This window comes from Dipodomys spectabilis, unplaced genomic scaffold (assembly GCF_019054845.1).
Source record: "Dipodomys spectabilis isolate Male_0828 unplaced genomic scaffold, ASM1905484v1 ptg000083l, whole genome shotgun sequence".
In the NCBI taxonomy this organism is placed as follows: domain Eukaryota; kingdom Metazoa; phylum Chordata; class Mammalia; order Rodentia; family Heteromyidae; genus Dipodomys; species Dipodomys spectabilis.
In genome coordinates, this window is record NW_024870760.1 from 1,799,438 (window position 1) to 1,813,504 (window position 14,067).

At 35.5% G+C, this 14,067-nt stretch overlaps 1 protein-coding gene across 1 annotated transcript in view; it reads right to left on the reverse strand.

Moving 5' to 3' along the window:
* The window catches only part of Piezo2 (piezo type mechanosensitive ion channel component 2), a 275,550-nt gene that overhangs the window by 100,563 nt on the left and 160,920 nt on the right, over positions 1 to 14,067 (reverse strand). The window contains exons 13-16 of the mRNA XM_042683691.1: positions 11,369 to 11,492; positions 8,399 to 8,685; positions 6,536 to 6,684; positions 4,285 to 4,458 (exon numbers count right to left, since the gene is read on the reverse strand). Of these exons, the coding sequence (XP_042539625.1) occupies positions 4,285 to 4,458; positions 6,536 to 6,684; positions 8,399 to 8,685; positions 11,369 to 11,492 (734 nt within the window). The remainder of the gene's footprint in view (positions 1 to 4,284; positions 4,459 to 6,535; positions 6,685 to 8,398; positions 8,686 to 11,368; positions 11,493 to 14,067) is intronic.

Genomic DNA, 14,067 nt, shown 5'->3' on the forward strand with positions numbered 1-14,067 from the left:
GAATTCAGATAAAGGGCAGATGACTTTTAGCATGTGTGTGTGTGTGGAGGAGGTGGTTCTTGAGCTGAGCTCTTAAGTACTTGTATAAGAATGAGACAGACTCTCAGGTAAGCCTTGAACTGCTTCTACCACAAGATAATAAAGTAAATGGGACATAAGTTCGGACTGAGAGCAACTGCTGAGCACCAGCTGAAGACCCTCAGCAACCTCCACAACCACTTGGCAGTACCATTCGGTGTAACACCAAATGGCTTAGATTGCAGAATACATCCATGAGCATACCTGGAAGCCACTCTCCACTACCTGATGATATATTTTTCTCTTATAAAGCAGGAAAGAGTTTAACATACCAAGAAACATTTTCAAACAAGGAAGAAAACATCAAAGTACCCACCTATTTATTATTAGATACACACGGCCATTGACTTTGGCATGGCTGAGAGGTTAGACAGAAGCACAAGGAGGCAATGGGAGACAGGAGGGAGAGAGAAAGAAGACTGTTAGAGACAGTGACATAGGCTATATCTTAGGCTTCCTTTCACCAGTTGTGTCATCATCCACACCGGTTGTGCAGCTCAGAAAGAGTGTAGGCAGCAAGAATTTATAGAAACAGGAAATCAGACACATGCAGGAAAAATACTCAAAGATAATGTACCTCTCTTTTCTTTTTTCTCCAACATATTCCAAAGATATTCATTCCCCTAGTTTTTCTAGTAATTTTTATTTAATATTTTTTACTAGCAAGTAGTTGTACAGAAACCTTTCAATATAACATATCAGTTTGTGAATACAATGCCTCTTGTTATCCCTTTTGTCATTTTCCCTCATCTCTCTAAACCCCGCCTATCCCCTCAATTTACCTAATTACATTTTCACATATGTACATTAAACATTATCACTGCATTTGCCCACCCTTCTTCTCTCCATTTGTCTATCTCCCTCCCTTTGACCTTATTCCTTTGACACTTGTTCCAGTTTTTTTTTGATATTCATTTGGTTAAACTATAAGTTAATAGTTATACCAAAGTTATCCCCCAGCATACACCATGCTCTAGTTAACATGTTTGTATAAATATGACCTTTTATATATTTACATATATATTTATAACTTAGATCTATCTTCCATAGATGAGAGAAAACATGCACCCTATTCTTATACCTCTCAGTTCATACTAAACAATAGCAATATTTAAATTCTTTAATGGAATTTTATGAAAGATAACTACGGTGGACATGGTTTCTTTCATATCTTCAAAAACTGAAGTTGGAGAAAGAGGTTGTTTTGTTTCTAGATTTATAATAATATTTTCTAATGAATAATTGATAAAGAATTTTAATAAGATTATTACTAATTTACATTTAAAATAGGCATATTATTATGTAGGATAAACTATTATCAATATAGAAGATCATATACCTGAGATTGCCTTAGAATTATAATAGTTTCTTCTTAAGTATATCGTGGAACATTTTCTTAATACTAACTTTACATATAAAAGTGGCACTTGTCTATATTACATGTATGAACATATACGCATACATACACAGTGAGCAGACAGGAGGAGACCAGCTGGTTACTGACAGAAACAATAATGTGACAATTTAATAACTAATTTCAGATTTATGGGATTTATTTATTTTGTAAAGCATTAAAAGGAGGTGAGCACAGGAAAAGCAAAGTAAGGCAGTCTTGGAACATGTCTTTTTCTTTGTTATTTTCATTTTAATTCAGCCACTGATTAAGACTAAGACTAAAACATACTGTGATGTAAAAAATTATTAGTTAAAGTACTATAATAAGAAGAGTTGTTAAAAGGTGAGACATAAATTTTATGTTTAAAGTTAACGTTTGAGGACTTCTCCATTAAAATTTTGCAGGAAATTTCAAATAAGATAGCATGTGTGAATTTTTTAATTTCTCCAAGGTTCAAAGCAGCTGTTTTTCTACCGATCTGAAAATGGAATCACATGTGCTTAAATTCTTTTCAGATAGCTGAGTTTATGCATTCCCATCTCATCTCTAAATTTTCTTGTAAATATCACTGTTAGAGAGTGATCCTGGCTAAGTCACCACAGAGAGCAGAGGAGATCACAACCTCAAATCACCCCAGGTTCTTCAGGTCTGTTCTCTTTTTGCCTGTCCTGCAGGAGGGTAAGTGACATAAAGCAGGAAACAGACAGCATTTACCTTCATGTGGGACAACTCTCCTTACCCAGAATCTGCATAATTGGACAGGGCAGTGCAAGGCAGGGCAGAGCAGGAAAGACTTAAAGGCAATTCTGGTACAAGTTCAGCTCTTATATGCCCACTGTGTCCATAACCTGTGATATCTTTAGACTGATAAAAATCTTAGCTAAGCTTATCCTAAAATATTTATAGACTTTTCTGGATAAATTATGGCCTGTATCTGTATTTGATGAATGAAGGCAATAAAAAGCCCCTGCATACTGGAAAATCTTTGAAAGAGAAGAAAATCCATGTGGAAAAGAAGGAAAAGATTTGGGAGGAAAAGTATTTTTTAAAGGTTTTATTAGTAATGATCAATAATTACATGTCTCACAAACAAATATGTTCTGCCAATTAAAAATATTTTTGGGTGATGCTGAGGTTTGAACTCAGGGCTTTGAACTTTCAGGGAGCGCAACTATACCATTTGAGCCACATCTCCAGCTCCTAAATTATTTTCCTTGATTATTGAATATGATATCTGAAAAATGCTGGCATTTATAGTTAAAGCATATACATGATTAGAGTTGTACATCATATTAAGCTTAACCACAGGTATCAAAGTAACGTTAAAATGATCAAATAATAATAGTACCAGTCTTCATAAACTCAACCTTAAGGCAATTTTCCTTACCAACAAGTACAAATTTTTAACAAAACTTTTTTTTTCCCAATGTCTGATTATCTCTAACAGTGATGGGAGTAAATGTATGGGAGTCTGACCATCAGCCCCATCCATACATGGGTAAGATGGCTAAGAAACTATCTAACAATTCTATTGGTTGATGGTCAGTTGGAGCATACTCAGAATGAAAACTAAGTATGACATTAAAACAAATACAGAAGCAAATCTGTAATATCACAAAATATTTTTCATCACCAAATAGCAGTGTTTCAATTATCTATAATTTTAGTTCTTCTTGGAACAGAACATTGAAAGTTTAGTATTTCCTAAAATGAGAATAAAATCATACTTCATGTTGTATTCATGTGATCAATTTTCTTCTTTGAAGACAAATAATTAAATTTCCATCTGTGTCTTCATACTATTCTCAGAATAGACTTTGCTCTCTTAGTTGTATATAGCAAATATTTTCCTAAGAATTGAATCACAGACAAGTATGGGGCAGAAAAAAATTGCTTAGCCTTAATCAGAAGAATGATTATAATTTTCCTGTGATAGCAACAAGGATTTGTAATAACCCATTGTAGTTTCAATAAATACAGAGAAGACATATCCTGTCTATTACTTTTAAATAATTTATATTTATTTATGACGAGAAAGCCAACAGTAATCACTTAAAAGAAGACATTGTCTTTATTTCCTCTTCTTAAAGACTTTTATTGTTGCTAGTAGACTGAAGTTTTTCTGCTTTTTGGCTAAGGTTAACCCTATCTAAAAATTTAAAATCATCTTTTGGAATATTCTTCTGGTGATTTCTTTATAGGTGATTAGCATAACAAAAACTCACTCCTGAATCATGTGAATGTCCTAAAAATATATAACCAGCCTACACATAAAATATGTACCACCAAATGGGGTGTTGGTGATTCATGATCTAAGGATTGTGGTTCCAAGCCAGCATAGGCAGAAAAGTCCATGAGACTCCTACCTCTAATTAACCAGCAAAGAACTGGAAGTGGAGGTATGACTCAAATGGTAGTGACAGCCTTGAGCAAAAAACGTTAAGAGAGAAGTCAAGGCTCTGAGTTCAAGCTGCAGTACTACCATGCATATACGTGCACACTTGTGTATGTTTGTGTGTATATACACAATCATCATCAATGATTTTTAGAATCATAATCACAGCTATTGTGAATCTACTCACATGATTAGACAGCACTTTACATGAATCAGCTATAATTCACTACCAACTACTTCAGAAAGTGTCATGGAATAGTCTGTATTTCTCTCTTTCTTTCTCTCCATTGCCGTCCCCCCCCCCCCCCCCCAACCTATGAACTGAACACTGAATCCATAAAAACTGTCAACCAGAGGTAGAGTATCAAAGCTGACTTCCTGATGACAAGAGTTAAGGATTTCCTCATTTGCTCACCTGTAGATGGTGTTGTCTTCTTTGCTGGGAATGGCCTTGAGGTCTGTGAGTTCCAGAAAGCGGTCATGGAAATAGTGAAGGTGTAAAATGCACACCAGCAGGAAGGAGGTTGGGATGAATATGCGAGTGAATAATTCAGCCACAGTAAACTGCTTTAAGCCAAGATCCTCAAGCCTGTTGTAAACAAGACAAAAAGCAAGAAGCTTTCTTGGGCAATGCAGGCACCATAGTTATTCAAGGACATCAGCTGCGCTCTCTCATTGGCCTTCCCACTCTCGGTATCCTTCTCTTCCACAATCCTGCTTTAGCTTTTATTTTCACAAATTCAAGTCACCTACTTTTACAATGGACATAAACAACCTTGACATTGCCAAATTCAATGGCAATTTTTCTATCTATCCTCTAGTTCCTGAAATAACCCTGGTTAAGATATTTCTACACATTCCTGGTTTTCTTTTCTGTTACCATGGTCTCATTTCTTTCTTTTTCTCTCCTTTTCTTTTCTTGCTTGCTTTCTTTCTTGCTTTCTCTCTCTCTCATTCTTTCTTTACTTCTTTCTGTACCTCTAGACACTGAAATATCCCAAGGACTCACTTTGGGGTTACTTCTCTACTTGTATTTTTTTTCCTGGTGTTCTCAGTATATCCTGTGGATTTATCTGACATCCTAATGCCAAAAACTCAAATGTCCATTTATAGCACAGAATTTTCCTGTGAACTCTCATCCACAAATTTCTAATGAAAACTGGCTGCTCTACAGTGATTTCATACTTAAGTGTTCTTGGTCTCCCTTTTTTCCTTAGTAAAGCTATTCTTTATATTCCCATCTCTATTCTGACTTTCTCTGCATCAATAAATACAACCATCTACCCTGTCAAAGTTAGGAAATCAGAAGTGTCCATGATTCTTTCTTTACCTTCTTAACATATTCCTCTGCATTTGTTTTAACATTCTGAAACCACCCAGTGCTGTCATCCACCTTTGCCCCTATCTAGTCAGATAGAGTTGCCATTATTTCTCATAGGACTATAACTGTGGTGTGAGATGCAGTCTTAGTTCTATTTATCACACCTCATGTTTTCTCAACTAGTCAGCGTATCTTTAATTGAAAATGTCCAAATGAAACTTTCTTCTTCATCTCTTTCTTTCCTTTCCTCTCAACAGGCATACACTTGCTTTAATTCTTCACATGTACCAGGCCAAATTCAGTCTTATCGCAGAAAAGATGAATTCTCTATTTGCTCTGCCAGTAGTGAGTGCTCTTCTGTACCCCAATCCCCAACCCCCACACTTTTCCTAAGACAGTTGTTTCTTATCCTTCAAGGAGAGTTTAAAGGATACCTGCTTAAAAGACAATTGGAGCCACAATTTGTAGTTTCCCCCATTGCTCCATCAGCCTGCAATTTCCTTCACAGACTGACCACAATTTGAAATAAACTTGCATACAATAAGTGAGTGGTAGACCTCATAAGACTTAAGATTTTCTTGTTTCCTGTTGTAACTCCAGGATAAGTATTCAATGAAATTTGTAAATAAACATGGCAGATTTGTTTGTTTAGCTACATGGCATTTTTTTCTTTTTGTTCTTTCTGTCAGTGAGTACCAGTACTGGGGCTTGAACTCAAGTGCTGCCCCTTGAACTCAGATGCTGCCCCTTAGCTTTTCTGTTCTTTTCTCCTTAATACATTAGCACCCAACTTCCAGTGCTGGCCAGAATTCCAAAGTAATTTCAGATGTTTACGGGAGCAAATTAGAAAAGGAGAAAGCATCATCCATTAACCATACAGGGCATGCTGTCTCCATACCCTAAGACTCTCTGTACCTGTATGAATGGCTTTCTCTTTGTCTCTAAGTTCACTTTCAGTCTAAGACTGGAAACATGAAGAAGAAAAGACTGAATACATGAATTACAAGTCTTTGAGCTGAAAAATGGAGTTGCATATGAAAGGCAGAAGCTGGATGCAATATTAAGCAGGTATGCTTCCTATGGAACTGACAATAAAAATTAACATTTTCTTGAAATAGGGCTGATAAAATTTAGTCAGCCAATATTCATGTAGTAGCTACTACATTTTAAGCTTTAAAAGAAGAAACACAAGGAAAAGTGAGTTCTAAATCCTGCTATCCTGGTATTTATAATCCCCAAACAATTCTGTTATTCTAGAATCCATATAGGTATTGTAACCAATATATACTCAGACCATTTAATGGCTTGGCTTCTTCTCATTCCATAATGTACTAACATCACTTACTTTTCTTTTTTCAATCCTGTCATATTTTGCCACAGGCCTGGGAAGTTTTCAAATTGATATGTGTATATAAAGATAAGCACCAGCATAGTGTAGATAACCACTGACATCCAAAAATATTTTAGGATTTTTCTCCACCATTCATAGTGCACCTGAGAATCACAATTAAAAAACAAAGGAGACAAAAACATTATTGGAAAACATAATATATTTACTCTATTTAACTAAAGTGATTCCATAGAAAAGTGCTGGAAAATAGTCTGATTTTTAATTCTTTAAGGTTTTCATCTTTAGAAGGGTGGATCTGGGTTAGAATCATAGTACTATTAGCTATTGTGAACAGTTGCTAAACAACCTCACTTCAGTTTTCTCCTCCATAAATAGATCATTTGCAGAGTTGTTATGAGGACACTAAAGCAGGGTGCAGGTGGCTCGTGCCTTTAATCCTAACTACTTTCCTGAGTAGCTGAGATCTGAGGATCAAGCTTCGAAGCCAGCCTCAGGCAGTAAAGTCTCATGAGACACTGAGATTCTTATCTCCAATTAACTATCAAAAAGCCAGAAGTGGAGCTTTTGCTCAGTGGTAGAGTGCCAAACTGTCTTGGGCAATAAAGCTAAGGGACATTGCCCAGGCCCTGAGTTCAATCCCCAGTTTGAGCACAAATGTACACTAAGGTGATGGTTAGAAGGCTCCTAGCATGTTATCACATCTCTAGGAGGAACTGAGCGAACGATGTTATCGTGGTTGTTACTGCTCAAAGGAAACTGCATCAGTTCTGAAATTCAATATGGGGTTTTATTAATAAAAACATGAAACCATCATACAGGAGGCTCTCCTTATTATAAGCTGTGGCTAGTCATTAGAGAAGTTTAGCATGTATTTTAAAAAAGTATTTAAAATCTGGGTGTCAAAGGCTCACACCTGTAATCCTACTCAAGAGGCTGAGATCTAAGGGTCATAGTTCAAAGCCAGCCCAGGCAGGAAAGTCCATGAGACTCTTATCTCCAAACCCAAAAGCTGTAAATACAGCTGTGGCTCAAATGACAGAGCATTAGTCTTGAGCAATAAGTCCAAGGGACAAAGCCTAGACCATGAGTTCAAGCACCAGTACTTGCATGCACATATTAAAACAATTTTCAAGATCATTATTGATTTTTGAGAACTTTTATGTCTACATGCAATATACTCTGGTTTATTGTCATTGCTTTATTTGGTTTGTTAACTGCCTGCAGGAACATTTTATTGTTACAATTATTTCTATCATTGGAGTCCCTCTAAATCCGTTATAACTGAGTGTGCGGAGAAGCCAATGCATTTTGGTAAAGAAATACTTTTTACAAATTTTAGTAAAGAAAATACTTAAGCACTTGTATTATACATGCATACAAATATGCACACACATGCACACCACACACACACACACACACACACACACACACATATATACACCCACACACACATGCACATGTATTAATAATTTTCTGATGTCAAGACTTGAAATAATAGCTAAATAGGGAATCCTCTACTATTTAAGATGATCTTAACATCGCTTTAAATGTATTATTATATATTCAAAAACTAAAATTGAGTTATATAGACGTCTTTTTTTTAAAATCAAGGCTTTTATTGACAAATTAATGAACTTTTTCTGATTTTCTAAGAATCTAAAAGTTTAAAGTTGAGAACATGTTGACAGTCATCTCCCATTTTAGAATTCTGAAGACATAATGCTTGAATTTTATTAATCATTTTCTACAATATGTTCATAGAATTGTATCCCCTTAAAAACATTGGCAACAAAAGTTCATTTACATTCCTGGAAGATAGATAGGAAAATAAAAAACTGGAGACCAATCTTTACTTACCTGGTACAAGGCCACACAGAACAGGAAAAGCACCATGTAGATGATTTTGTACATTACTATTTTACCCTCGAAGCTGACAAAGAAGAACATGCCACCACAGACGTAGATCCAATACTTGATGAACATGGCTATAACCAGATTGCCCAGCACCTTCATGATGTCCTGGTCATCTTCTTCTTCTTCCTCTTCCTCCTCCCTCTTTTTCTCTTGCTTCTCTTCTTTTATTTCCTCATCTTCTTCCTTCTCTCTGGGTTCTCCTTCCACTTGTATATCTTGAAGTTCTTCATCTTAAAAACAGAAAACAGTGACATTACACCCAACGAGTTATCTGACTATATATCATACTTTGGCTGCATAATACATATGGGACATAAAAGCATATATTTTATGAGTGAGTATATAATTTAGAGGAATTTGGACTACTCTCAAAAACAAGGCATAGAATTCCATTGTATAAGGAAATGAAAGGACTTGGAAAAAATCATGCTAATAAAGTAAGCCAGACCCAAAGAAACATAGGTCCCATGGTTTACCTTATTTGTAATAATTAGTATATATCTAGGATAATCTTAACAGATGAGCAGAATAGCTCAATAGCTATGTACATATGACCATATAAGATGGTGCCATGCAAAATGAACTCCAGACATTGACACACAAGGTTTTTATTTGTTGTTGTTGCTCTCAATGTACTATGTGACTTCTTTTATCTTTTGTGTATTTCCCCCCTATGGTTTATCCCCTGTTGTCACTGTATTTGATTTTGGTACCCTGGGTATTGTACATACATTTATCTGAACTAGAGAAGGGAGGGGGAACAACAAAATGGTGAGACAAAGGACGAGGTGGGAACCTATGCAACAGCAATACTCACAAGACAATATGTTGGAAATGATCTGTACAACTTGGAGGGTGGGGATGGGGAGGTGGGAAATGGGGAGAAAATGAGGGAGGGGTTAACAATTTAGACAAGAAATGTAATCACTACCATACTTATGTAACTATAATCCCTCTGTACATCACCTTGACAATAAAATTAAAATTATATATAAAAAAAACAGGCAATAGTTACACTGAATTCATAGCCTTCCTGAAATGTAGCTTAAAAGAAAATAACTTTGGTAATATTTTATACTAATTTCTTCATAGAACTTTTCTTAAATTTGGTATTTCCTAGATCTAAAATCTAGAAAAATAAATAATTAACAATAACGTAAATGAAAATAACTATACCAGTTTGAAAATTTCATTCTTTCATGGCCCTAAACAATCTAATTGGTACTTGACTGTAATCAATGCTAACAATCTTAATCTTAAGGCATATTTGTAAGTATCAAAAATTGTAAATACAGCTATTATTTAGTTTAAATTAGGTTTAAGAAATAATTAAAATTTAATTGCTTAAAGTATTTTTATGAGTCAGAATTAAGATATTTCATCTTGCTTTGAAATGTACTCCGGACTTAATTCCTGTGTTACCAAATCTATCTAATTTGAATAACTTATACAAAAAACTAGTAGATTCTCAGAGTAAGGAGTATGAAAATGAAGGACTAGATTACTTATCTCAAATGAATCATTCTTTACCAAAATTAACTGGCTAACTGATCTACTAAGTAGATATTCAACTTATAAAGGCAAGATTTGACTGTCCTAAATACAAATTGTTTAAGTAGGGATACAGGTTGACCCATTGCAACAATGAGATGTACAAAACACTATGTAGAAAAATGAACTTTACAATTTAGGCAGAGGTGGGTGGGGAGTGTAGTTGTGGAGATGTGGAGATGGGAGGGAAGGAATGGTAGGGGAAAAACAAAGGAGGAAGCAACAATGCTTGATAAGAAATGTACTCATTACCTTGCTCATGTAATTGTAAGCCCTTTGTACAGTATTTTTACAATAAAAACTTATTGTTATTGTGTGATTTAATATATAGTTATATTAAAAGTGTTAGTTTTATCAGGATATTTCATTGAGCTTACTAGACAATCTTCTGAGAGCACTGACATGCTCCTTTCTAAAACAGAACGTTTCTTGACCTCATAAACAGTTTCCAATCCATGCTATAAACACTAAGCTTATCGCTATTGACATGTCCACAGAGTTGGGGATCAAATTGATTACCTATTTATCACTAAAACCATAGAGATATTACTCAACTAACTTCCTCCCTCTTTCCCTTCCTCCTTTCCTCCCTTTCTTTTGTGGTATTTTGTTTTTAGAAAAGAAGAAAATAAAAAAAAGGAAAGAAGAGAATTTTAATTAAGGATATTTAAGTCAGTTCCTTAGTTCCAATTCTTACTGAAATTATGTCATGAGACCATCATGTTAAGCAAAGTAAGCAAAGTTCAGAAGGATAAAAGTAACATGTTTTCTTTCATATGTCCTGGAAAAGTCATTTAATTTTTCTGACTCTCAGTTGTTCAGTGGCTTCTGTTGGCATCGCTTTTGTGAATATACAATGGGGAATTTTGAAAGTTCCCTGTGGAGTCTCACACACTTAAAATCCTGGATTCTATCCTAACATCAACTTTTTTTTTTTTTTTTTGGTCGGTCGTGGGGCTTGAACTCTGGGCCTGGGCGCTGTCCCTAAGCTCTTCAGCTCAAGGCGAGCGCTCTACCACTTGAGCTACAGTGCCACTTCCGGTTTTCTGGTAGTTTATTGGAGATAGGAGTCTCACGGTCTCTCCTGCCCGGGCTGGCTTTGAACCGCGATCCTCAGATCTCAGCCTCCTGAGTAGCTAGGATTACAGGCGTGAGCCACCAGCGCCCGGCTCTAACATCAACTTTTATAAAACTTAAAAAAAATAAGATTAAAAGCTACATTCTCTACTATTACTTATGGCTTCAAGTTCACAATCACTTTTCATTCAGTCTAAAGCCCAGAATTTTTCAGGTGTATTTAGGGCTATTTGTAATTCTGCTCAGCATAAAAATCTGTAGTCCAACACTCCCCATAAGACTTGCCTTTCTCTTCAAGCTCCTCACTTCCAATTTTGACTTCAGACAAGAGCGCTTCCTTTTCTTGAAGAGCCTTTTGCTCTGTGAGGTGCTGTCTCAGCAGCAGCCAAAAGGTAATAGTGAAAAGAATCTGAAATCAGAGTGAGCAAAATGAGAACTCAGTACCATTTTCAGCATAAACACATCCCACAAGAAATAGTACTTTCTTTATAGGGTGATGGGAACCTTTTAATTTTAATTTAAAATAAAATCATTGCCCCACTAGGTTCTACCAGAAAGGAACTGATTTTCAATCTTTAACACACACGTGTGTGTGGTGCATGTCAGTGCATGTGCATGCACATGTGGTACTGTGTATTGTCCCAGGAAGATGAACTAGACAATCCAAATCAATATCAGCAACTGGACTCCCTCATGATGCCTGCTTGATTTTCTCCTGACTGGGATGTCATTACCATTGGGAAAGGAGGATGTGTTTCTTGTGTAACACTCCTCTTATTCTGAGGAGTTCTATAGATACTTGCATTCTAGAAAATTGAAGCCCTAATTGCTTCCCCTTAACCTTCCTGCACAGAAAGAAGAGTCCTAAGTGTCTAACCTTTTGATTAACATTTCCCTAAGGGATATGGGAAAAGCTTATAATTTAGAGAGTTACATTTCGTAGGGAATGTAATATCTGCTGATAATGATATTAAAATGTAATTCATACAATTTGTTCATTTAAAAACATTCAAGAGCTAAATACAAAGAGAAAAAATTCAAGGGCTGCAAAATGTATCTTAGAGTAAAGGCACAAATGGTGCTTGGAAAACTGTATGTTCATATGCAGAAAACTGAAATTAGGCCCATATCCCTCATCTTCTACTAATATTAATTCAAAGTGGATCAAGGATCTGAAACAATGGGGGAAACAGTGGAACATTTAGGCATGAGCAGTAACTTCCTGAGTAGAACTCTTTAATAGCAAAAAAGAGCAAGGCTTGACAAATAAGATTACACCAAACTAAAAAGCCATATACAGCAAAGGAAATATTCACTGTGGTGATTCAGCTACACATCTGAAAAAGAATTAATAAGCAGAATATACAAGGAACTCAAAAACTAATATCTCAAAGCATCAACAATACAATTAAGGGCTAATGATTTGAACAAACACTTCTCAAAATATGCACATCTGGTCCGTAAATGCATGAAGAAATGCTTAACATCCCTAGCTGTCAGTGAAATATAAATCAAAACGACAGTGAGCTTTCCTTATTCCAGTCGAAATGGCCATCATAAAGAATAAAAATAAAAACAGATGCTCATGAGGATGCAGGGAGAGAGGAAATCTTATAAACTGTTGGTGCAGCTGTAAACTATGCAACAAACATGGAAATCAACAGGAGGTTCCTCAAAAAAAACTATAGAACTTACTTAGGATCTAGTGATAGCACTCTTGGGCATTTATCTGAAGGAATGTAAGTCAAGAAATAGAGGCACATGCACACATATGTTTACTGCAGAACTATTCACAATAGCCAAGCTTTAGATTCATGGACCTAGAAATTTCTCTTTCATCTGTCTATCTATCTATCTATCTATCTATCTATCTATCTATCTATCTATCTATCTATCTGTATTATGTAAAATTATATATGATGTATACGTGTATAATAAGTATATATACTAGAGTATTATTTACAATGCAATAAATATGTGTATATGAATGTATTATTATTTAGTTATAAAGAACAATGCAATTATGTCATTTTCAGGGAAATAAATGGGAAGTGGGAGTTGGGAGGAGGGAGAGCGATGAAAGAGATAATGCTGATCAAGGTACATTGTATGCATGTCAAAATGAACTCCCCTTGTACAAACAATTCTATAAACATGTCCTGTTATAAACATTTATAATTCTATAAGAAAGTGCTACTAGAAACATATCAGGACCTAATGAAGTAAAGATCCAGAATGCTTGCACTTCTGAAACTTGGGCATTAAATTCTGAAAGTCAGCATGAACTGAACTGAGGCTGCAAGTTGGGACATATGCAGAATGGTTAACAGAAATCAAAAGCATCTTCTCTGTGGAAGATGAGTAAAATCCAGGCATATATAATAAAGATTTTTTATTAGCATCTATTATGAGGAATGTTTCTTTGTGATATTTCATCACATGTTTTTCAACAATACAAAGTACTCTGTTCAAAACTTACCCCTCCACCATCTCCCTTCATCCCTTGGGCTTCTCCTAAAACAACTTTAACAGGTTTCATTGTTCTGTTTTCACCTTTGTATATATAGTATTTTGACCATATTCACCCTTATTTACCCTCTCCATTGTCCCATTCATACTAGTACCTGACCAACTCCTGCCCTCCAACATAGTGTCTTTTACTTTCTTGTTATTCAGTTTTTAAATTTAGTGTACATTCATTGTAACGGGTTTCACCATAGAATTTTACATAAACATTTATAATATTTGAATCAAATTGACTTGTATTGCTCTTTTCCTGTGCTTCCTGTGCTTATTTTTTTTTTTTTTTTGTTTGTTGTGGCGCCTGAACTCGGCCTAGGCACTGTCCCTCAGATCTTCAGCTCAAGGCTAGCGCTCTACCACTTGAGCCTAACAACAGATGGCTTGTCAGTACAAGAGAAAAAGTGTCACAATTTTTCTACTAAAAATGCTTTTTAGGATGTGATCAGGGGAAATATTGACAT